Source organism: Stegostoma tigrinum, chromosome 2 (assembly GCF_030684315.1).
Source record: "Stegostoma tigrinum isolate sSteTig4 chromosome 2, sSteTig4.hap1, whole genome shotgun sequence".
NCBI classification, from domain to species: Eukaryota; Metazoa; Chordata; class Chondrichthyes; order Orectolobiformes; family Stegostomatidae; genus Stegostoma; species Stegostoma tigrinum.
Window position 1 is genome coordinate 62,816,968 of NC_081355.1, and position 25,986 is coordinate 62,842,953.

The 25,986-nt window shown below is 42.0% G+C and overlaps 1 protein-coding gene across 10 annotated transcripts in view; it reads left to right on the forward strand.

Moving 5' to 3' along the window:
- LOC125462394 (sodium bicarbonate cotransporter 3-like) overlaps positions 1-25,986 on the forward strand; it is a 155,639-nt gene that overhangs the window by 88,295 nt on the left and 41,358 nt on the right. For all 10 annotated transcript variants that reach the window (XM_048552452.2, XM_048552459.2, XM_048552476.2 and 7 more), the window contains 3 exons: positions 11,372-11,546; positions 14,404-14,537; positions 22,906-23,151. In XM_048552452.2, the coding sequence (XP_048408409.1) occupies positions 11,372-11,546; positions 14,404-14,537; positions 22,906-23,151 (555 nt within the window). The remainder of the gene's footprint in view (positions 1-11,371; positions 11,547-14,403; positions 14,538-22,905; positions 23,152-25,986) is intronic.

Genomic DNA, 25,986 nt, shown 5'->3' on the forward strand with positions numbered 1-25,986 from the left:
TCCACATCGTATTTATTAGACTTTAACATCTATTTCCACTCTACAGTAATCAATGATCTTCAAATTAAGTTCCATTAGCTCTGACAAGTTCCAGTCCCCTCAAAAACTGAATTACTGATCTGTATTTACTCCAAAACCTTTCGATGGAATGTTGTCAGTTGTACAGCATAGAAGGAAATCATTCAGCCCCTTGACTGTACCAGCTCTCTGCCAGTGCCACTCGACAAGTCTTAATATCTTATCCTTTTCCCATAGTCTGAGAAAATTTTCAGTTCTATCTTCCAATTCTTTTTAAGGACCAAGTTCGAATCTACCTGTGCCAGATACACTCTGGCATTCCAGATCCTACTCACTTGTTGCATTGTGAAAAAAAAGCTCTCATTTCTGTGTCGTAATTGCTGTTTTCTAGTCCTCGACTTTTCTGTCAATAGAAACTGTTCCTTTTCCAACTAAACAAGTTGTGTGAGCTTTGACCAACTCCTCATACTTTCTCTGACAACAGCATCAGCGTCTCCAGCTTGTCAATACGACCAAAGTTTCTCAATCCATGGAACCCTTTCCTTGGATCTCCCACAATCTGTCTGCAGTTTCTTCATACCCTTCCAGGAGTATGACAATCAGGATTAGACAGAATACTCCAGTTGAGGCCAAATTGTTACTTTATTGTGCAAGAAAACCGGATGCTTGTCTTAACTTCATTGCAGATCAACTTTTTCAACGATTACAACATCAAGGCAACTGTTTTTCGAAATGCATCAAACTTGAGTCCAGTTCCAGATATGCTTTCGGCAATGCCTTTAGTGACACAATTCCATAATTTTTCTTGAAAAGCTAAATCAATGAACAATACAGTTCTCCTCGATCAACATTCTTGACATCCTCGGATTTCTGATTAAAATCCAGGTTGTTTCCAAAAAGTGAAAACGCAAAGTGCTCAAAAAACTCAGCTTGGATGAAATGAGCAATCAGACTAGAAAAGTTAACTGTATTAATCTCTCCACACAGATGCTGTGTGACCTGTTTTAAGAGATAGCAGGAACTGGAGAATCTGAAATAACAAGCTGTAGAGCTGGATGAGCGCAGCAGGCCAAGCAGCATCAGAGGAGCAGGAAGGCTGATGTTTCGGGCCTGGATGCCCCTTCAGAAATGTGGGAAGGGAATGGGGTTCTGAAATAAATACGGAAAGAAGGGGAGGCGGATAGAAAATGGATAGAGAAGAAGATAGGTGGACAGGAGACAGACAGGTCAAAGAGGCAGGGATGGAGCCAGTAGGGGTGAGCGTAGGTAGGGAGGGGATAGGTCAGTCCAGACAGGTCAAGGGGGCGGGATGAGGCCAGTAGTTAGGAGATGGGGGTGGGGCCTGAGGTGGGAAGAGGGGACAGTTGGGAGGAAGGACAGGCTAGCGAGGTGGGGATGAGCTGGGCTGGTTTTGGGATGCAGTAGGGGGAGGGGAAATTTTGAAGTTTGCAAAGTCCACATTGATGCTATTGGACTGCAGGGTTCCCAAGTGGAATATGAGTTGCTGTTCCTGCAACTTCCGGCTAGCGTCATTGTGGCACAGCAGGAGGCCCAGGATGGACGTGCCACCTGGAGGAATGGGAGGGGGAGTTGAAATGGTTCGCGACTGGGAGGTGCAGTTGTTCAGTGTGAACGGAGTGTAGGTGTTCTGCAAAGCAGTCCCCAAGCCTCCACTTGGTTTCCCCGCTTGTAGAGGAGGCCACAACGGGAACAGCGGATGCAGTGTACCACATTAGCAGATGTGCAGGTGAATGTCTGTTTGATGTGGAAAGTCGTCTTGGGGCGTGGGATGGGGGTGAGGGGGCAGGTGTAGGGGCAGGTATAGCGCCTCCTGCGGTTGCAGGAAAAGTGCTGGGTGTGGTTGGGCTGGAGGGGAGTGTTGTGCGGACAAGGAGTCCCAGAGAGAGTGGTCCTTCCAGAAAGCAGACACAGGTGGGGAAGGCAAAATGCCTTTGGTGGTGGGGTCGTATTGCAGATGGCGGAAGTGTCGGAGGATGATGCATTCAGTTTGAAGGTTGGTGGAGGTGTGTGAGGACGAGGGGGATTCTGTTTTGGTTGTTATTTGTGGGAAGGGGGTGTGAGGGATGAGTTGCGGGAAATGCGGGAGATGCTGTCAAGGGTGTTCTTGACCACTGGGGGAGGGGGGGGGGGGCAGTGAAAGTTGCATTCCTTGAAAAATGAGGACATCTGAGACGTAGGGGAGTGGAATGCCTCATCCCGGGAGCAGATGTGGCAGAGTTGAAGGAATTGGGAATAGGAGATTGAATTTTTTGCAGGAAGGTGGTTGGGAGAAGGTGTAGTCGAGGTAGTTGTGGGAATCGGCGGGCTTGAAATGGATGTTGGTTTCTAGGTGGTTGCCAGTGATGGTAATGGAGGTCCAGGAAGGAGAGAGAGATATCAGAGATGGCCCAGGTGAACTTCAGGTTGGGGTGGAAAGTGTTGAAGTGGATGAACTGTTCGAGCTCCTCATGGGAGCACGAGGCAGCGCCGATACAGTAATCAATGTTAAGGAGGAAGAGGTGGGATTTAGGGCCAGTGTAGGTGCAGAAGAGGGATTGTTCCACATAACCTACAAAGGGGCAGGCATAGCTTGGGCCCATGCAGGTACCCATGGCTGCCCCCTTTGACTGTAGGAACTGGGAGGAATTGAAAGAGAAGTTGTTAAGGGTAAGACGAGTTCAGCTAGGTGATTGAGGGTGTCGGTGGAGTGGTTCGGGTCGGGCCTGTATGACCTGTTTAGTGTCCTTTCATTCATAAAGTAAAGACACTGCTGCCTAGGCTAGCATATATTGCCCAACCCTCATTTGCCTACAGCCATTGTAAACCATGCATTATCTGTGCATACACAGAGGAAGTTCCAGGATTTTGACCCAGCAATAATTCCAAATTGGGATAGTGCAGTCCTTGGAGGAAAATCTAGCATGTATTGGTGTTCCCATGCATGCACTGCCCTTGCCCTTCTGGGGGTAGAGGTGACCACTTGCGTGGTGTTAAAGAAACTCACTTTTTAAAGATCGCAATGCCGTCTTGTTAACACTGTGTGCATCAGTGGTGGAGGGAGTTAATGTTGAAATGTTAGTGTTGCTCAAGCCAGCTGCTTTGTACTGCATATTGTCAAGCTGCATGTATATTTCTGAAACGCCACTCCTCCAGCTAAATGGAGGATATTCCATCACCACCTCAATTTTGTGCCTTGCAGATAGTGGACAGCCACTGGCAAGTCTGGAGGTGAGTTACCTGTTGCATAACTCCTAATTTATGCCCAGCCTTTGCAACCATGGAATTTATATGGCTGGTCTGGTTTAATTAATGGTTAGTTGTAACCTCCCAGGAAGTTAACGGTCATGCATTCAGAGATGACAGTGATCGCCTGGCATTAGGTTGTCTTTTATTGGAAATGGTCATTATCTGGGGCATTTGTGGCATGAATGTTTCTTGCCATGTCAGACCAAACCTAGGTATTGTCAAGGTTTTTCAGCATTTGGAAATGGACTGCTTCTGTATCTGAGGAGTTACAAATAATACTGAACATAGAGCAATCAGCAAATATTCCCAGTTCTGATGTTATGACAGAGCTAAGGCCCTTGTTGATGCAGCTGAAATTGTTTGGGCCTGAAACTTTACCCTGCAAATTTCCTGCAGTGATGTCCTGTAGCTGATTTGATTGACCAACAATTCCCACCATCTTTCTTCGTGATAGTTATGACTGCAACCATTGAAGAATTTAGCCGTAATACCCATTGACTCCAGTTTCTTTAGGATTCCTTGACTCAACACTCCATCAAATGTGGCCTGTTGTCAAGGACCGTTACTTTCTTTCCCTTTTGGAGTTCCAGTCGTATGAGCCATATTTGGATGTAAGTTGTAATGAGGTCAGGAACTGAATGGGCCTGTTGGAACCTAAACTGAACATCAATGAGCAGGTAAGAGATAATCAGAACTGCAGATGCTGGAGAATCCGAGATAACAAAGTGTGGAGCTGGATGAACACAGGCCAAGCAGCATCTTAGGAGCACAAAAGCTGACATTTCGAGCCTAGACACTCCATCAGAAAAAGGGGATGGGGAGAGTGTTCCAAAATAAACAGAGAGAGAGAGAATCGAAAGTGGATAGACAAGAAGATAGATGGAGAGGAGACAGACAAATTAAAGGGGTGGGGATGGAGCCTGTAGAGGTGAATATAGGTGGGGAGGTAGGCGGGGGATAGGTCAGCCCAGAGAGGACGGACAGGTCAAGGGGGGTGCGGGATGAGGTTAGGCAGTAGGGAATGGAGGTGCAGCTTCAGGTGGGAGGAGGGGTAGGTGAGAGGAAAAACGGGTTAGGGAGGCGGGGACGAGATGGGCTGTTTTGGGATACAGTGAGGGGAGGGGAGATTTTGAAGCTTGTGAAATCCACATTGATACCATTGGGCAGCAGGGTTCCCAAGTGGAATATGAGTTGCTGTTCCTGCAACCTTCGAGTGGCATCATTGTGGCACTGCAGGAGGCCCATGATGGACATGTTGCCTAAAGAATGTGAGGGGGAGCTGAAATGGTTCGTGACTGGGAGGTGCAGTTGTTTGTTGCAAACCGACCGTAGGTGTTCTGCAAAGTGGTCCCCAAGCCTTTGCTTGGTTTCCCCACCAGGTACAGCGGATGCAATATACCACACTGGCAGATGTGCAGGTGAACGTCTGCTTGATGTGCAAAGTCTTCGTGGGGCCTGGGATGTGGGTGAGGGAGCAGGTGTGGGGGCAAGTGTAACACTTTCTGCGGTTGCAGGTGAAAATGCCAGGTGTGTTGGGGTTGAATGGGAGTGTGGAGCAGACAAGGGAGTCCCGGAGAGAGTGGCCTTCCCAAAAGGCAGACAAGGGTGGGGATGGAAAAATGTCTTTGGTGGTGGGGTCAGATTGCAGATGGCGGAAGTGTCGGAAGATGATGCGTTGGATCCGGAGGTTGGTGGGCCGGTATGTGAGGACGAGGGGGATTCTCTTTTGGTGGTTATTGCAGGGAAGGGGTGTGAGGGATGCATTACGGGAAATGTGGGAGACACGGTCAAGGGCGTTCTCGAACACTGCAGAGGGGATGTTGCGTTCTTTGAAGAATGAAGACATCTGGGATGTACAGGAGTGGAATGCCTCATTCTGGGAGCGAATGCGGCAGAAGCGAAGGAATTGGGTATAGGGAATGGAATTTGTGCAGGAAGGTGGGTGGGAGGTGGTGTATTTCAGGTAGCAGTGGTAGTCGGTGGGCTTGAAATGGATATTGTTTTGTAGGTGGTTGCCTGAGATGGAGACTGAGAGGTCCAGGAAGGGGAGGGATGTGTTGGAGATGGTCCAGGTGAACTTCAGGTTGGGGTGGAAGGTGTTGAAGTGAATGAACTGTTCAAGCTCCTCTTGGGAGTATGAGGCGGCGCCAATACGGTCCTCCCTCACCCGCATCCCAGGCCCCAAGATGACTTTCCACATCAAGCAGATGTTCACCTGCACATCTGCCAGTGTAGTATATTGCATCCGCTGTACCCGTTGTGGCTCCCTCTACGTTGGGGAAACCTATGCTCAATTCACCACAAACAACTGCACCTCCCAGTCACAAACCACTTCAATTCCCCCTCGCGTTCCTGAGACGACATGCCCATTCTTGCCCTCCTGCAGTGTCACAGTGATGCCACCCAACTCGTATTCCGCTTAGGAACCCTGCTGCCCAATGGTATCAACGTGCATTTCACAAGCTTCAAAATCTCCCCTCCCCACACTGCATTCCAAAACAGCCCAGTTCGTCCCCGCCTCCCTAACCTGCTTTTCCCCTCACCTATCCCCTCCTCCCACCTCAAGCTGCACCTCCATTCCCTACCTCCTAACCTCATCCCACCCCCTTGACCTGTCCGTCCTCCCTGGACTGACCTGTCCCCTCCCTACCTCCCCACCTATACTCACCTCTACAGGCTCCATCCCCACTCCTTTAATTTGTCTGCCTCCTCTCTCCTCGTCTATCCACCTTTGATCCGCCTCCCCCTCTCTCCCCATTTATTTCAGAACCCTCTCCCCATTCCTCTTTTTCTGATGAAGGGTCTCTACCCTAAATGTCAGCTTTTGTGCTCCTAAGATGTTGCTTGGCCTGCTGTGTTCATCCAGCTCCACAATTTGTTATCAATGAGCAGGTTATTGCTGAGCAATTGCTGCCTGACAGCATTGTTGTTGGCAATTTCTTTACATTGCGAATGATTGACAATAGACTGGCAGTATTTGGTTAAATTGGAGTTGTTCTTTGTGTATGCAGGACATACTCGGCCAGTTTGTCCCCCCTATTGCCATGTATCAGGGTTGTAGCTATACTGGTAGGGAGATAGCTATTTCTGGACTACAAGTCTTTTGCGTTCTTGCCAGGGTATTGTCAGGGCCTATAACCTTTGCAGTATCCAATAACTTATTCCATTTAATATCAAGAAATGGTAGAAATCAAACTCACATCTGTGACATCTGTGGTGCTGCGGTCTGAAGGAGAGGGCGACATTAGTTTATTACTCGATTGTTCTGGCTGAAGATGCATTTAAATGTTTTGATTTTTTTTTTACACTGATGCAATGGGCTCCCTTTTGTTTTGAATGGGGACGTTTTGTTCTTGTATGACCAATCATTCCTGGGAGACTGGACTGTAAAACTTAGATCTGTTGGATGTGGGATCATTCAACTCTGCCTTTTGCATGGTGCTTATACTGAATGCCATGCAAGTAATCCCATGTAATAGCTTTACAAGGCAGACACTTCATTTATAGGCATGTCTCATGCTCCTCTGGCATCTCTTAAACTCCTTTATTGAACCAGTTAGAGATTTTACAGCACGGAAAGAGGCCAATTGGCCCATTGTGTCTTTGGTTATCAAAAATCCATTTATTTGAATCCCATTTTGCAGCACTTGACCCATGGCCTTTTGTTCTGTGGTATTTCACGTGCTTATCAAAATAATTCTTAAATATCTTGAGGATTCCGAGCTCTACCACCTTTTTTAGACAGTGAGCTCCAGATACTCAAAGCTTTCTGGGAGAAAAGAAATTTCTTTAAATCTCTTCCTATCTTAAAATTGTGTCCTGTAGTTATTGACCTCTGTATTAAAGGGAAATGTTTCTCTCTATTTACCCTGACAATGTCCCTCAACTTTATATGTCTCAGTAAGATCCTATATCCGCCCTCTCTGCTTGAAGGCTGGGTTTGTTAATCTATCTAGTTTCTCTTCAGGCTGAATCATCACTGCAGTTCAGGCAACATACAGTTAATCTCTTCTGCACTTTCACTCGAGTAATCATGTTCTGCCTATAGTGTGGTGACCTGAACTGCAAACAGTACTCCTGCAGAGTCTTACCTAAAATTGGATATGGATTCAGCAAATCCCGCTTGCTGATCCCCTGGTTTGATTGTAATGATACAGTGGGGAATACGTCAGGCAATGAGATTAAAGATTGCGTTTGAATGTCGTTCTGCTGATGGGCCTCATGGGTGCACAGTATTGAGCAGCATTCCCTCTAAGTTTTGCCAGTCTCTAATGCCTGCACACTGCAGCGATTTGTGGAACCAGAAACCAATGCTGCAATCTGTGTACCAATGTGCATCGCCATATGTGGAATATCAGCATGGCTGTGTGTGTACAGATTAGTATGTGTGTAACAGTGCTGCTAGCCACAGTTGATGATCAACATTGATGCCCCACAACACGGAATATGTTCTGTGTCTTGCTACACTCTGCATGTCCTCCAGGTGGTATTGCAAAAGGAGAACTGAATGATCTGCCAAGATGGGCCAATAGGTCCTATTCAGGATATTTCCTTTCCCATGTTTGTGTGGTCCAAAGTAAAGCTTGAGTACTTCCAAGACAACTTGCACTTGATTGCCACTGTGCTTCACCTCGTATTATCCCATGGACAGTGGTGACCATGCCTGGGATGTTGTCTAAGAAATATGATTCCTTGAGTATGATGACAGGTTGTTGACTAATCTTTTGAGATTGCTGTCCCAGTTTAGGCACAAGCACTCCTGATTTTTGTTTGTATGGAACACTTGGCAGGCAAACCTGCCCACTCTGCAATTGTTATTTCTGGTGCTTTCTTGACAGATGCTCACTTTCTTGATAGATCCTGGGTGTTCTCTGTCTTTATTCTTTTTATCAGACTTTGTAGCAGCTAGGTACAACTGAGCTAGCTAAGCTATTTCAGAGGGCAGTTAACAGTCAACCACACTACTGTACAAATGAAATCTCATAGACCAAACAAGGTGAGGATGACGGATTTACCGTCCATAAAAGAGATGAATGAACCAAATTTTGTTGTGATAACTGGCCACAATCTAATGGTCAGCTTAAAGCTGGAATATAACAGTACTTTTATTAATTGAATTCAAACCTCACCATTATGCCATGGTGGAAGTCAAGCCGATGTCGGCATGCATGTTGACCAGGCTCTCTGGATTCCCAGTCTAGTGACAATACTGCACTGCCACCACCCCTCACCTAAGAAAAGCAATGAGTCTTTAAATTTTTTGAACTTGGCTTACAGAGGGTATCTAAGTTTTAAATATACTGTACACAAGCCGTGCTCTCTATTTGCAGTTAATTTTGTATTCTAGGGATGCTGTTACCTTAGTTTCTCTAATTTTTACAAGTTAATGCTGACTCTGTCGTGCATCAAAACAGACAATTTGGTACCTGTAGATTTCCCAGGAGTATTGGTGTCAGTAATGCTATTGCAGAATTTATGCAAGAAGGTATAGCTTTTTGTGAGAGATTTAGTGATGCCAAGAAGTCAGGTTTTTATGTGCCTCATTTAAAAGTTATTTTGCGGCCTTTTTTTGCCATATTATGCACCTGTAAAAGCTGCTAGCTGACATGCCTTTTCTTGTGTTTTTGTGCTAAGTGAAGAACAGTAGAGAGAAATTTCATAGTTATTCATTTTTCTATTCATATCCTTCTATCTTTTACCATACATGAGTGAGGAAAAATAAGACTTCAAAACCTCTGGATTTTTTTTGGCTTTTCTATATTTTAAACAGTTGGGTCAATTCAACTTCAGTTCAGATTTTATTGTGCCTTGTATATGTATCTGGGGAAAGCCAAGACCTGGCAAAAGAATTGGATAAATACTTTGCATCAGTCTTCGTAGTAGAAGATATCAATAGCATTCCAAAATTTCTGAATAATCAAAGGGTAAAAGAAGAGGAAATGAATACAATAACGATCACTAGAGAAAAAGTGCTAAAGAGACTAATGGGACAAGATTGATGGGCCCCTGGATCTGATTGGATGTGTGCTAGGATTTTAAAAGAAGTAGCTATAGAGATGGTGGATGCACTAGTGGTAGTTCCCCAGGAATCTTTAAATTTTGGAAAAGCTCCAAGAGGATTGGTAGCTTTCCCAAGTAACTGTTTCTTAAAAAAAAATTAAAAATAAACAAACTGTAAGCCAGTTATACTAACATTTATTGGTCAAATTTTGGAGGTTATTACAAAGCATGTAATAGCTGAGAATTTATAAATAACATAACCCTAAAGAACATCAACATGATGCAAATGGAATGTTGGTCTTTAAAACAAAGAAGTATAAAAGTAGTGAGTAAAAACCAAAAGAGCGGATGCTGTAAATCAGGGACAAAAACAAAGTTGCTGGAAAAGCCCAGCTGCTCTGGCAGCATCTATGAAGGAGAAAACAGTTAACGTTTTGAGTCCGGTCACCCTTCGTCAGAACTGTTCTGAGGAAGGGTCACTGGACCCAAAATGTTAACCCTGTTTTCTCCATAAAAGGAAGTGAGGTTTTGCTAAAATTTTACAAGGCATTATTCAGACCATAGCTGGGATATTGTGAGCAGTTTTGGTCCCCTTGATTTAAGGAATGATATACTGGCCTTGGAGTCAGTCCAGAGAGAATTCACTAGGCGAATGCTAGATGTGGTGGGACTGTCTTGTGAAGTGAGGTACTGTAGGTTGAGTGATACTCATTGAAATTTACAAGTTTGAGAGATTATCTTATTGGTGCATGCAGGATTTTTGGGGGATTTGACGGAGCAGTAGCGAAAAGATTTCCCTTGTGTGAAAGTATGGGACCGGAAGGTGAAATCTTGGAATTAGAGGTCGCACAGTTAAGAATAAGATGAGGAATTTCTTCTGAGGGTAGTGAATCTGTGGAATTCTTTACCGCGGATGCTGCAACATTAAGTATATTCAAGGCTGAGAGCGAAGGATGCCTAATCAATAAGGGAATGAAGGATTGCAGAGGAGAGGCACTAAAGTGGAGCTGAGGATTATCAGATCATCTATGATCTCATTGCATGGGAGAGTAGACTTGATGGCCTGAATGGCCTACTTCTGCTCCTGTATCTAATGGTCAATCTTAAATTTGGATTCTTCATTAACTTTCCATAAGGAATCTATGATTGTTATGTTATGTAATCTTTGACCCATCTGGTTGAGTTAAATATCTACATAGATAAGCTGCAGAGCTGGGCTGAGAGGTGGCAAATGGAGTTTAATGCGGACAAGTGTGAGGTGATGCACTTTGGTAAGAGTAACCAGAATGCAAAGTACTGGGCTAATGGTAAAATTCTTGGTAGTGTAGATGAGCAGAGAGATCTCGGTGTCCATGCACACAGATCCTTGAAAGTTGCCACCCAGGTTGACAGGGTTGTTAAGAAGGCATACTGTGTTTTAGCTTTTATTAATAGAAGGATCGAGTTCCGGAACCATGAGGTTATGCTGCAGCTGTACAAAACTCTGGTGCGGCCGCTCTTGGAGTATTGCGTACAGTTCTGGTCACCGCATTATAAGAAGGATGTGGAAGCTTTGGAAAGGGTGCAGAGGAGATTCACTAGGAAGTTGCCTGGTATGGGGGGGGAAGGTCTTACGAGGAAAGGCTGAGGGACTTGAGGCTGTTTTCATTAGAGAGAAGGTTGAGAGGTGACTTAATTGAGTCATCTAACCCTCTGATTATCTTATAGGATGGATAGGGAGAGCCTTTTTCCTAGGATGGTGACAGCGAGCACGAGGGGGCGTAGCTTTAAATTGAGGGGTGAAAGATATAGGACAGATGTCCGAGGTAGTTTCTTTACTCAGAGGGTAGTAAGGATATGGAATGCTTTGCCTGCAACGGTAGTAGATTCGCCAACTTTAAGTACATTTAAGTCGTCATTGGTCAAGCATACGGACGTACATGGAATAGCGTAGGTTAGATGGGCTTCAGATCGGTATGACAGGTCGGCACAACGTCGAGGGCCGAGGGGCCTGTACTGTGCTGTAATGTTCTACGTTCTATATGTTGAGCCACTGCCTTCTATTTAGATTTTAAGATAAAATTTTGGTTTCTGAAATTGTGTGAAAAGTGCTACGTTATTCCTACAGGCTCTTTGGTGGTTTAATCCGTGACATCAAAAGAAAATCGCCGTTCTACTTGAGTGACTTCAAAGATGCATTTAGCTTGCAGTGCTTGGCATCTATTCTTTTCCTTTACTGTGCCTGTATGTCTCCTGTCATCACGTTTGGAGGGTTACTGGGAGAAGCTACTGAAAACAACATAGTAAGTATCCAAAACCTGAATATAGGCTTTTCTTATGATCTTTATGACTTTATTTTGTGTTGTTTGCTCCGTAGGAGTGAATTCTACCAGGGATACTATCTTTATTTTGGTTTTCTCAAAACAGGTAGCCTTTTTAAAATTATTCTCTGCAGGTGATTTGTTAGAACATTTTGGATTTTAGAAAGAAATTGATGCAGTAGATAGAGGAAAATCTTCCTCTGTTTTTGGGGAGCTGGCGATACTGATATAACTTGAAAGCTGCAACATTATTTGGGAAAATAGTTCAAGAATTTTTATGTGCAAAGAACAGTGACAGTCTGGAGCACTCTTCCATTAAAGATGTGGAAGGTAAAGGTTTTGCTGGGCAAAGTTGTTAAAAAGCATGGAATCAATGCTGATAAATGGAGTCAAAATTGCCACAATCTTCCGAACTGGAGGAAAAGTATCAAGGGTCTGTATGGTCTACTACTGTTTTTATTATGTCTATGGAAAACAAATGAGTGTTCAAGAAAATTTGTGATTTTGCAACACAATATTTTAACTTATGACAATATTATTTACAAGATGTGGGCATCGCCAGCAAAGCCAGCATTTGTTGCCCATCGCTAGTTGCCCTTGAAGGCCACCATGAACACAGTATCTATGTAATGTAGGCACATCCACTATGCTCATGGGTAAGGAGTTCCAGGATTTTGACCCAGCAACAGTGAAGTGTGTTCAAAATTAGGATGGTGTGTGGCTGAGAGATGAATTGGGTAGTGATGATACCATTATATTTGCTGCTGTTGACCTGGAAAGGTAATGGTAGTTTTAAAGTGCTTTTGAAGGAACCTTCTCTTCTTTGTTACTGTTAATGAAGTGGATCACTGTGCAGGCATGAGGTGGTGAATGCTGCTTCCTTCTGAAGTGATGCCTGAAGTAGTTGATGGTGTTTAAAGTTAAATGATTGATTTGTGTAAGTTCACAATATCTTGAGTCATTGCATTGGATATAGAACACAGAAATTGTCCATTTGGATCAAATAACTTATGTCGATGTTTACACTTCATTCTAACCACTGCATTTCCTTATCTAGACCTATCATTGTGAAACGTGCTCCTTTTTTAAAAAAAAAAATTGTCTGTATTATTCACTATAACCACTCTGTATATTCTCAAATGTTACCATTTGGGTAAAGCCATTACTTCCAATTCCCTATTTGATTTTTAAAACATTTTGTTCAAGGCATGTGGGTGATGTCGGCTAGGCCAGCATTTATTGCCCAGCCCTAACCAGCCTCTGGGCAATTAAGAGTGAACCACATCACTCTCTTTGTCTGGACGCATGTGTTGGCAAGACCAGGTAATGACAGTAGTTTCTTTCCCTATGGATGTTAGTGCACGAGGCGGGATTTTCCCATCAGTCGATATTGTTTCATGGTCATCGTTAGACTTTAATTCCAGATTTTTATAAATTTCTTTCCTATCTTATAATGATAATCTCTTCCTCTTCCCCACCAGTGGAAATATTTTCTGTCTACATTATTTTAAAGATCTCTATTAGGGTTTTTTTTTGCATCCTTCGTTTTAGCAAAAGGGAGACTCAATCTGCCAAATGTCAGTTGATATTAAAGATATGGAAATGTACATACCATGTTTGTAAATTTTTCCCTCTAATCTCTCCAGTGTCTCTCAGTATTCTCTTCCAATATGCAACCAGAACTACAGGGTTTGATGTTCAGCATAAATTTCCTATTTTATATTTCTGTTCCTCTAGAAGTAAAAGTTAATGCCTGATCTTTTAAATTGCCTTGCTAACTTCTGGTAACTTGCATGGATTTAGTGTGTGTATATATAATTCAATATTCCTTTGTTCTTCTTCTTATACCCTGACTTGCACCATCTGTGACACAAGTTCCCTCCTACCAAATTGTGCTTTCTTTATATTTAGGTGTGTTTTAGTTATTGGCAAGTTATGTGCCCATTTTATATGCATATATCTTTGTTTAATTTTTCTGGTCCCTATTAGTGTTAATAACTACTGAACACTCTTTCTCTATACCTTCTCAAAAACATCAATTTCTCAATTTACAGAAGGCCACATTTTAATGTACATTACAAATGGCAGTGATTCCAGCGCAGTTCCTTGCAGGATGTGTTTTCCCACCTCTGTCACTTGTAACTGCCTGTTGCCTCCACTGTGCTTTCTGGTTGGAAGCCAGTTAGCAATTCATTCTGCTACTCGCCCTCGAACACTTTTTTTTGGTTCTGTGATCTTCATAAGCTTATTCTGCAACATCATATGGAACATGTTTTGCAAATCCAAAGAAATTGCGTCTAGTTCCGATGAAAGGTCATCAACCATCATGCTAAAATTCCGTATGCTTTCAAATAGAAGCTTGTCCTCTCCAAGCTCTGCACCTTGTTTCCTTGAGACTATATATTGCAGTTTCTTCTTGGTTTCTGAGTCAAAATTGTGAAACTCCCTCCCTAACATCCCAAAGAATGCAGAAGTTTGAAGATAGCTCACCGCTACTTTCAAGACAATTTCCATAGACACCCAGTGATGTTCACTTCCTGTGAACAAATTTGGTTAAAATTGGGGAGGATGCAGGCTGGAGTCAAAATCTTGATTCTATGCAAAATGTGAATTGCAATATATAGTGTCTTAAACTTTGAGCCTGAAAACTTAACTGCGTAAATTTTTCTGAAACTGTAGATTACGTCACAATTCATAGAACACTTAGGATGCTGTTGGAGCAATCTGCAAAACAACTTTTTTTCTTTTTTCTGATGCAAAACTAGGAACAAGAAACAAAGAAACCATATAACGTAAATAAGCAGACAAAAATAAATTTCTGATTTTGTTTCTTTCTTAGAGTGCAATAGAATCTCTCTTCGGGGCTTCGATGACAGGAATTGTGTATTCCTTATTTTCTGGACAGCCGCTTACAATTTTGGGAAGTACAGGACCTGTGTTGGTGTTTGAAAAAATATTATTCAAGTTGTGCAAGTAAGAACATTTTCCCTTATTTAGCATTACAGAGAAGAAAATTATATTGTGCTGTAAAGTTTGATGCATAATACAGCAGTATGAGCTGAGTAGAAATCCACTTCAGTAAAGGTACTGAAAATGCAACAGTAGAACACCAGGTAAATGAGATGGTCTAAGTGGTTCATTTTGCTGGTTTGTGTCATTTGTCAAAGCTGAATTTTGTTCAAATCTATTAGAATAAGGGGCAAGCACGTACAATAAGGGTTTAGGTGTGCGTGTGGCTAAGTGGAGCTGAGTCTCAAAGATCAGCCATGATCTTATTGAATGGCGGGTCAGGCTCAAGGGGCCAGTTGGCTTACTCCTGCTCCTAGTTCTTGTGATCTTATAAATGAATTTTCTCATTGGGGAAAGAAGAGGAAGGAGAGCCTTGATTCACTGGCACTCCTTTAAATGAGCTAAGTAACACCAATCAAGGGTTGTTCTGCAAATCCCAAGTGCAGACTTTAAATTTAACTTGGCCTTGCTACTATGATGAATTTTGGAACTACATGATTTTTAAAAAATTTTATCACTTGATGGGTCAACAATGGAATCAAATCAGAATGAGTCTCCTGTTGTGGCCAAGTTATCAGCCGTTTGTTTTGGTAGGATAGGGAATCTGCTAACAGGTTGCCTGTGACAAGTCAAACTTAAAGGTTGGTAATTCCAGATTATCCACACTAACGTGTGTCATTTGATCAGACCAACCAATTAGTGGAGTTAGGTAACAGTAATATAGTCTTGCCATATCATGAATAGCGTTAGACAATTAAACAATTCACCGGAGGAGGAGGCTCCTCAAATACCCTGATCATCAATGAAGGGGGGAGTTCATCGCATCAATGAAAGAGATCTCGCTAAAGATTGCTGTTAGAGTACAGCTACAACACTGGCATCTACCTGACACACTGGATGATTGTACAGGTATGTCCTGCACACACAAAAAAAATGAACCCAATGTAGCCAGTTACCACCCTGTAATCCTCCTCTCTCGATCATCGGTGAAGTGATGGAAGGTATCTTCAGCTATATTACCACGCACAAATGACACTCAAATTGGGTTCCACCAAGACCCCTTACTATCTCACCTCATTAGAGCCTTAGTTCAAATCTGGACAAAAGAGCTGAACTCCAGAGATGAGGTGAGATTGACTGCCCTTGACATCAAAGTAACATTTGATTTAAATGCACTGTCAAGGAGCTCCAAAGTCATGGGAATGATGGGCAAAGTCTCAATCGGAGTCATTCCTTGCACAAAGGAGGATGGTGGTTCTGAGAATGCAAGCATCTCTGCCGCTGCATAGTGATGGCATTTTGTATCAGCTACAGAATGCACGCAGGCATTCATGAAGACTTGGAAAGTATCTGCCAAACACTGACCACTGCCATCTAGAAGGCTAAAGGCAGCAGATACGAGAGAAGACCACCACCTGCAAATTCCCTTCCATCACTCCTTATGGTGATTTGGAAATTTTATTGCTGTTTCTTCTGTATCACTGAGTCAAAATCCTACATGGATTTTAGATATAGATATAGAATCCTGACAGTATGTAAACAGGCCCTTCAAACAACAAGTCAACACCGACCCTTGGAGCATCCCACCCAGACCCGTCCCCTTAACCCACCTAATCTACATAGCCGTGAACACTATGGGCCTTTCCCCTAAACCTGCACATCTTTGGACTGTGGGAGGAAACCCACACAGACATGGGAAGAATGTGCAAACTCCACATACAGTCACCCGAGGGTAGAATCGGACTCTGGTCCCTGGCGCCGTGAGGCAGCAGTGATAACCACTGAGCCACTGTGCTGCCCTAGTAAGACTGCCGACAAGGTCTCTCATGGTAGCCTCATCCAGAAGATTAAGATGCATGGAATCCACGGTGACTTGTCTGCGTGGATTCAGAATTGGCTTGCTCATAGAAGGCAGAGGGTAATGGTTGTTTTTAGGCCAGAGGTCCATGACTAGATCGGTGAATTTGTAGATAGTGTACAAGGTTATCCAAAGATATGGATCAGTTGTAGAAATGGCCGATTGTTTAATCATGTAAGTGAGAGGTGCTGCACTTCGGGAAATCAATTGTTAAGGAAAGGTATATAGCTAATGACAGGACCCTGAACAGCACTGATTTACAAAGAAATCTTGAGGTTCAAGTCCATAGATGCCTGAGAGTAGCCACACAAGTAGATAGGGGGGTAAAGGTGGTGTATGGCATGCTTGCCTTTATTGGTTGGGGAATTGAGTACAAGAGTTAGGATGTTATGCTGCAGCTTTTGTTTTCAGAATTTGGTTAGGCCTTACTTCAAACATTGTGATCAGTCTGGTTGCTACACTACAGGAAGGATGTGGAGGCTTTGGGAGAGTGCAAAGATGTTTACCATAATGCTGCCTGGATTGGAGTGTATGAACTATAAGGAGAGGCTAGAAAAACAGGTTGTGTTTTTTTCTGGAGCAGTGGAGGCTGAGAGAGAGAGACTTGTTAGAAATCCATGCATCTCAATTTTACAGACAGAGTTCATGACCAAAATCATTTTCCCGGAGTTGAAATGCCAAAACTAGGGGGCATGCATTGTAAGGTGAGAGGAGGAAAGCTCAAAGGAGATGTGAGGGGCAAGTTCTTTACACAGAGTGGCAAGAAGTGGAAAGTGCTGCCAGGGTGGTAGTGGTAGAGGCATTTAAGAGACTTCTGGATAAGCACGTGAATATGCAAGGAATGGAGGGATATGGACCAGGCAGGCAGAAGAGATTAGTTTACTTCAGCATCCTATTCAGTACAATACTGCGGGCTGAAGGGTCTGTCCCTATGCTATACAATTCCATGTTCTGTCATATTTGAAGATTAAAAAGTTTTGATTTGAGGTACATACTGTTGTTCTCTTGCGGTTTAGCTCTAGTATGGGCCACATTGGTATTACAATTCACGAGAAAAAGCTGCCACTGTTGGTTAACTCTGACAAATTATGGCTCTTTCTGTTGATCACCATCAATCATCCTGTTGTAAATAAAGTTTTGTCTCGAATTTTGTGATTTATTTTTTAAATAAATCATTGGATAACTTTCCAATCAGCTGTTAGATTGCCTGCTCTGTTCTTGATAACAGAACGCTGATAAGAGCCTGTGGTGTGGAAGGTAGTGAATTGGCATGGATAGAGAATTGACTAATGGGCAGGAAACCACAGCAATCGGGATAAGGGGTTCATTTTTGGGATGGCAACTTGTAACCAGTGGGTTCCTTGGGGATCACCTAGTACAGCAACTTTTTACAATGTATATCAATGATTTGGAGGAAGGATGTGAGTATACTGTAGCCACATACTACAGGTGAAAAGCAAAGTTGTGAGAGGGATACAGACAGATTAGAGATTTTGATAGGTTAAGTAAGTAAAAAGTTGACAAATGGAGTATAATGTGGGAAATTGTGGTTTGTTTTGGAATGGAGAACAAAAGAACAGTATTTTAAATGGAGAAGAACTACAGAAAGCTGCAGTACAAAGGGAGTTAAGGGTCCTCGTGCATGAAACAGAGTGAGCAGATGGGTGCAGCGGGTAATCAGGAAGGCTAATGGAATGCTGGCCCTTATTTCAAAGGGTTTGGAGTCTGAGTACGGATGTTTTACTGCAACGGTACGAAGTGCTGGCGAGACCACATCTGGAGTACTGTGGACAGCTTTGGCCCCCCTTACTTAAGGAAAGATAGTAAATTGGAGGCAGTTGAGAAAAGGTTCACTGGGATAATCCCTGATATGGAGGGTTTGTCTTATGAGCAAAGGCTAAACAGATTGGAACTCTACTCACTAGAGTTCAGAAGAATGAGAGGTGATCACATTGAAACTGTAGGATTCTTTAAGGGACTTAACAGGGTGAATATTGAGAGGATGGCTCCCCTCAAGGGAGTGTACAGGAGCAGACGGCATTATCTCAGAATGAAATGATGCCAGTTTAGCACTGAGATGTGGAGGAATTTGTCTCAGAGGGATGCGAATCTTTGGAATTCCTTGCTGCAGAGTCTTTGTGTGTATTTAAGACTGGGATAGATTCATGATCAGTAGGGAATTGGAGGGTTGTAGGGGAGATGCTGGAAGGTGGAATTGAAGAATGTCATATTCTACATAACCTTTGTTTGAAGCAGCCAAACAGCCTGCTCCTGTTCTATTTCATATGATTTTATCAGTTGGGCAGTGGCAAAGACACTTTTTTTTTGTCTCCATATTTGTGGACTTTCTATTTAAACTGTATTTGTAGTCAGCCTGTCAGAGATGTTCTTACACACTTCTGGAACAGATAGAGCTTGACCCTAGGCCTCCTGGCCCAATGTCGGGGCACAACCACAGTAGTACAAGAGGGGTTAGGGATGGTTAGATTTCTTGCACCTGCTGTCTATCAGCCTGTTTGCTTACATCTGAAAAGAGAGAAATCGTGCTAAAATTTCATGAGAAGGTGGATAAAGCTTTTCCGTTTAAACAATATTTGTGATGTGACAGTCTTTGGCCAGCATTCCTAATAGTTCATCACCAATATCTTGAGCAGTGTCCCTGAATTACTTCAGTCCCATGTATCTTGGGTATGCCCTCAGTGCTGTTAGGAAGGGAAAGTCGGAATTTAGATCAAACAATTAGTAAAGGAACGATGATTATAGTTCCAAGTTAGTGATATGAGAGTAGACGGGGAGCTTCCATATGTGTTTCCAAGCAACAATATAACTTAAATAGGCTGTTCTTCAAAACCAACCTTCACTCCTGACATTTGTCCAATCGTGATCACTTTTTCTCATTTTTAAAACTGAAGAGGCATATTAACAGTTCTGTAGACGAATGCAAGGGCACTGCTGTGTGCTGTTGAGCCACAAAATGCTGACCTCTTTCTGTTCTGAGGAGAAATTGTCAACATTTAAGCCAAAGAACAGTACAGCGTTTGCCTGTCAGAATGCACAGTCTTTAAGTATCTGTAATGGTAGCCTATTGGGGGTGGGGGGTGGGAATGTTGTCATTCATTGTAGGAGTGAACTTTACATGTGTGACTGGAAGAAATTTTGGAGATTAGGAGAAGAGGAGCATAGATCTTGGGTAGTTTTATTTTCGGATTAGTTTAGTAGTTTAAGACGTTTACACTGGTTCGGGAGTCGTTGGATAGTAGAAAATCAGCAGACCCTGAAATCAGCGCAATTTAGGACCCTCTAGGTCCTGATGCAGTGATGATACATAGTTGCCGGGGAAGTTTGAACTTCTGGTGGACAGTTATTTAGCATCTGGGACCTTCAAAACAGTTTCCAACTCTCGGTTAGAGTCGGAAACTTGGAGGGTTCCAACTTACTAAGGGTGGCAAGGTGGGTCAGTGACAAACACTGCTGCCTCACAGCACTAGTTCAGTTCCAGTCTCGGGCTCCTGCCTGTGTAGAGTTTGCATGTTCTCTACATGTCTGTTCGGGTTTTCTCCGGGAGCGCGGGTTTCCTCCCACAGTCTAAAGATGTGCAGGTTAGGTGGATTGGCCGTGTTAAATTGCCCATTAATGTCATGGGATTCCTAGGTTAGGTGGATTAGCCTTGAAGTTGGGGTTACAAGGATATAGCAGGTGGGTGAGTCTGGATGCTCTTCAGAGTCAGTGTGGACATATTGGGCTGAATGGCCTGTTTCCACACTGTGTAGGTTCTATGATTCTACGATTATTACTTTTAATTATCCATGAAGGAATAAAGGAATTAATGTTTGCTTCAATTACAGCTTACCTATAAAATTGAACCCCCAATCATTCTCACTGGCTGTGCCACCCTGACTCATTCTATCATATTAGCCACTTAACATTGTCCCTGCACTCACTTGGCTTCTCTGAGGAATTGTCAAAGCAGCTTTGGGACTTCTAGACCTGTTCATTTGAAGATTCAGCTCAGTGCTGCCTTCATGGTGTTCCAGGCTGTGTCTGTTGGCATGGATGCTGGATTAGAAATTGGGCCTGAAAAGATTTCTGTTTTCATATTCCTTCATGGGATGTTGGTGTCACTAGCTAGATCAGCATTTGTTGCCCTGGTGAATTTAGTGATGAACTTGACTTATTATAGTCCTTAGGGTGAGGGGGATTCTTAGTGCTTTTGGGAAGTGAGGTTCAGGGTTTTGACTCAAATGACGAAAGAAAGGTAATGTGATTACAAGCCAAGATTGTGAGGGGCTCGGAGGGGGAATTGCAGGTGGGGGGATATCACCATGTTTCCATGTTATTCAGACAGTTATCCCAATTCATTAGCTGCTCATGGGTTCAAATTGTTTTGTCATGATTTGGCAAGTAATAGTAGGTTCCATTTGCAGGTGTATTTGAGACATCCCAAATGCACATTTTTCAAGAAACCAGTTATCACTAATCATTGCATAAACACACTCTAATTAAAAGCACAGCACTGTGAATGTTGACTATCTAAAATAAAATCAGAAACTGTGGACTAACGAGTTAGTCCCCAGTATCTGCGGAGAGGAAAACTGGAGTTATTGTTTGAGTTCGATATAACTCTTCTTTAGATTTCTGCTTGGTAATTCAGTTTTAATTTCTTATGTTCTTCCTTACTCCAATGAAATTGTACACTATTTTTACAGTGTACCCTATTAAGCTTCGTTTGTTATTTTTTTTAAATGTAAACTATTCTAAATCCCTGTCAATTTGGGATGGCTACTCATGATTGCTAGGTGCTGGATTTAGATTGTCTCCAACTAGAAAATGCGTAAATGAAGGATATTGATTTCTTTAATTCATGACCAGGCATGTAGGAATCTTTCTAGCTCTGGGGGGAAATGAGCTTGTCTGTACTGACCACTTAGGCACATCTTATATCATGGTAGGTGGATATTTCTAAAACAGTCAATTTTATTTTATGAAAACATCATTTTCCATACCTCTGGCATGTATTTACGTGAGGATGCACTGCATACATACCTTGGGAAGAAAAGAAAGGCACCAAAATTGATTCGTTTGAGGGAAACGCAATTAGTTTCCATAAGACGATAGAAATAGGTACAGGAGTAAGCTATTCTGCCCCTTGAGGCTGTGCCCCTCATGGCTCAACCAGCACACCTCACCTCCACGTTCCCACCATTTCTTCTTCTCATGTATTTGGGGTTTGTAAGTAAACTGCTTTAAATTTGGGCAGTTTAAGTGGTACAAGGATGAATTGGTCTGAGAGATGGTGAATGTAGTTCCTTTACTCAAAAAGGGAGGGACACAGTAGGATGAGTATTGACCAGTTAGTTCATATCCACCTGTGGGAAAATGCTAGAAGCTATTAGTAAAAAAAATTCATCGGGCACGTAGAAAAGTCAAAGGTAATTGAGCTTACAAAATATCTTTGAAGTAAAGGAATGCATTGTGGATAAAGGGGAACTTTGAGGGTATATTGTACTTAAATTTCTGGAAAACGTTTATTAAAATGCCACATGCATGATTATTGTGAAAACTAAAGGCTCACAGTATGAAGAAAATCATTGACATGGTGAAAAGATTTGCTAGCTAATAGAAGCACAGTATAGGTACAAATGGGTTGTCTTTTGTTTAGTAAAAGGTAAATTGTGTGTAACGGAAATCTGTGCCAGGATTTTTAACCTTTTCACGATTTAAATAAATTACTTGGATCAAGGGATTGAAGGTACGGTTGCCAAGTTGCGTTCAGATAAAGATAGTTAAAAAGAGACATTAAGAAAGCTGCAAATGATTGGGTGAGTTGGCAAACATATAGCAAATGGAGATAATTTCACAATTTGCCCACAATAATCAGATGTGGAAACAGAGATTGCCCGTTTAAAATGGATGAAGAGAATTGTTTCTTTTCTCTAAAAACATCCCATATCTATTGAGCGCTTCCCTAAAAGATCGTGGAAACTGAGCCCTTAAGCCCTTAAATTTTTCAGGCAGAGCTAGTTAGATTTTTGTTAGGCACAGGATGCAAGCTTCCTTTGGGGAGAGGGGGGAGGGGTGTTGGTGAAATGGGAATTTGAACTTGAAGTTGCAATCAGATCAGCCATGATCTTGCCAAATGGTGGATAGCTGAAGCGCCAGATGGCTGCCTCTGTGTTCATAACACATCTGACAGCTTATGTGAGCATTTGTTAGGCTGTCTTCACCCAGCCTGTCAAATATGTGGAATTTTACACTGCAAATAATGAAGAAAGATGTTTCTAAAATATTATAGTCTTGGAGAAGCAAGTTATCATGTCATTGATAGCTAAGACAGCAAGTAATTTCTGCGTGAGACAGTCATTCCAGTACAGTTGATCTATATGTTGCTGTATGGAACTAGTGTCCAGTTTCATTTTATTTGTATATTTTCTTGTTTGAAAAGCTGAGTTAAATATGTATTTCTTCTATTAACAGGGAATACGAGCTTTCGTATCTCTCGCTTCGTGCCAGTATTGGACTGTGGACTGCATTGCTTTGCATAATGTTGGTTGCCACTGATGCAAGTAGCCTGGTTTGCTACATAACACGATTCACAGAGGAGGCCTTTGCTGCTCTTATTTGCATTATATTCATCTATGAAGCACTGGAAAAGCTTTTTACTTTGGGAAAGAAGTTTCCATTTAATATGCAGAATAATCCGGAAATGCTTACACAATACTCGTAAGCTGAAACCTTCGATAAAGTTCCTTAAGCTTTTGTAATACAGATTGAAGTACTTTCTGTGACTCCACTGCATACTATTGATCTTTTAAACTTCCATTGATTGTAATTCATTTTTAATTGAGAATTTGCTGTGCACCAAGCCTTTTAGAATGCCCTTACTAAGTATATCTAACCTGATGCGTTATAAACCTCTTGAGTTTTGCTATTATAATTCGATCTGTCTTGTACTTCTTTCTTTTACTACCAGTACCTCCTTGCATTTCCTATAATTTCACTATTGAAAAGTAGTGCTGTTTTGTTATTAGATAGTGATTTGACATGTTATTTATGAGTTTTCTAAATGCCTACCTAGCTCTAGTTGATCCCTATATCATTTTAAAACATCTTTTGCAAAGATTTATGAAAGAAAATTTTATAGCATTCTTGTGCATTCTGACCTCAGTCTCAAGATTTTTTCCTGACTTCCATTTTTGATAATTTTTGCCATCAGAAATTTGTGTTTTCTGCATAGTTGGTCGATTTATGTTTAACAAAATAAATCCTTCATACTAAAATACTAATATTACAGTCCTTCACCCTCCCAGCTCTACCAGTCATATCCTAATAGTTCTCTCTGTAATTTTCGTTCCTTATTTCTGCTACCATTTTAATGGATTTTTTTTTGCACTGCTGTTATTGCTGGCCTTATGATAGGGTGCAAATAATGCTCAAAACTTGGCAGAGCTCCAGTTGTGTCTCTGAATGGGTTGAGCAAAAAAAGTTTACATTTTATGGGTTTATCTACTTAAACTGCTACCTTTTTAATTACAGTTTTATTTTCACTGAAAGGTTCTTTTTATTTACTTGATTTTAAGATGTATTAGGAGAGAAGCACATCTTTGACTTTAATATGGAGAAAATGCACTTCTATCACTGGTATTAGCCACACCTGCTCAGCGCTGAATATTTATGACAGAGGTGGAAACTTGCAAATTGAAATGCTACTTTTCCACATTTTGATCTGCACAAATCCTCACATGAAGGGGAGTTTGGAAAAATTAACCAGTGCAAATAATAAATCTTGGGACCTTTAAACCACTAACTGTTCTAATGTTACAATTAAAATTTCTTCGTTCGGAATTTTAATCAAATGCTTCAGGAAAAGGACTTGTATTTCATTTGAGATTCAAGATATGGTTCAAGGCATGCTCAAATTCTGCTCCCAGATCCTTATGGCTTATTTTTACCTTGGCATACATTTACCTTCTAGCCAAATGGCTGATAAAAGATCAATCTATTTGTCGATGATAACGAAGTGTGAAGTTTGATGAACACAGCAGGTCAAGCAGCATCTCAGGAGCACAAAAGCTGACATTTCGGATGAAGGGTCCAGGCCCGAAACGCTGGCTTTTGTGCTCCTGAGATGCTGCTTGGCCTGCTGTATTCATCCAGCTTCACACTTTATCTTGGATTCTCCAGCATCTGCCATTCCCATTATCTCTGATCCTAATCTATTTGTCACCTGATTTCCACGCAGTTGCTAGCCGACACCACTGATTTTAGATCTATTCTGAGAGTTGAGAATTGAACAGGCCCTTCCTTGTTCTTTGTATCACAATAATGCGCATTTACTAATGGACTTGCTACAGTGCTCTGCATTATTTTGAGCATTTCTCCCGTTGCATTAAATTACACTGGAATGCTGGCATTTCTCAAAATAGAACGTTGCATGCAGAAAAAGTGTTGTTTTACAGAATTTAGAATTGGACTTGCATTTAGGAATATGTGAAGCAGTATTTTAATATTCGAACACTGTTCCATTGAATTAGTTTAAGACCAATTTGGGATTTATTGGGAATTATTTTACTTATTTTTAATAAGTAAGAGTTTCTCAATTGTTGGATTTGAGTGAAGTCTTACCATGTGTATATGTAAATTATTTCCTTTTCTATATGGGACGACAGATTGTGTTGTTTTACCCACTTTCAACATGAGTGAGATTTTAGTCAATGCCCTGTGTATGTTATGCGAATTTATATATCTGTTTATATAATCCATGTACTTGGATTAAAGAAAGTTCCATTCTTCAAGAGAGGGGATCCTTTGTTCCAGTGCATAGTAAGAACAGAATATTGCAGAGGAGCAGGAGCTCATCAGTCTTTCTCCATCATTCAACATGATCATAGCTATGATCATGACATCTAACTTCACTTGTCTGCCCTTTTATAACGCTTAACTGGAGTGTAAATCTAAAATTTCTATAACTCCGCTTTGAAAGTCATGTCACTGAATATACAGTGTTCTCTGGGGTTGGAGAATTCCAAACATTTACCAACCCTCAAAAAAACAAGTCTTTCTCCTCTTGATCTTATGGGACACAACTTTATTCGAAATTGCGTTCCCAGCTCCAGATTATTTAATAAGGGCTAACTTCTTTTCAGCACTTACCCTGTAAAACCCCTCATAATCTTAGGTTTTGTAAGGTTCCCTCTTACTCTTCTAAACTCCAAAGACTGACAGGCCCAACTTGCTTAAGATTTGTTCAAAGGCACCCCTTCAACTTGGTGAACCTTCCCTTAATTACCTTCAAAACAGTTACAGAATCTCAATCTCACAGTGCAAAAGAAGGCCTATCAAGTCTGTACTGCCAAAAATATACCTACTACCTATATCAGTCTCACTTTCACGCACAATACCCATACCTTGAATGTTATGACAGAAGTGCTCATCCAAGTTCTTTCTCAAGGCTCTGCGGTTACCTGCCTCGACTACCGTCCCAGGCAATGAATATCAGAACCTCCGCCTCCTCTGGGTGGAAAAACATTTTTGTCAAATTTCCTCTAAACCTCCTGC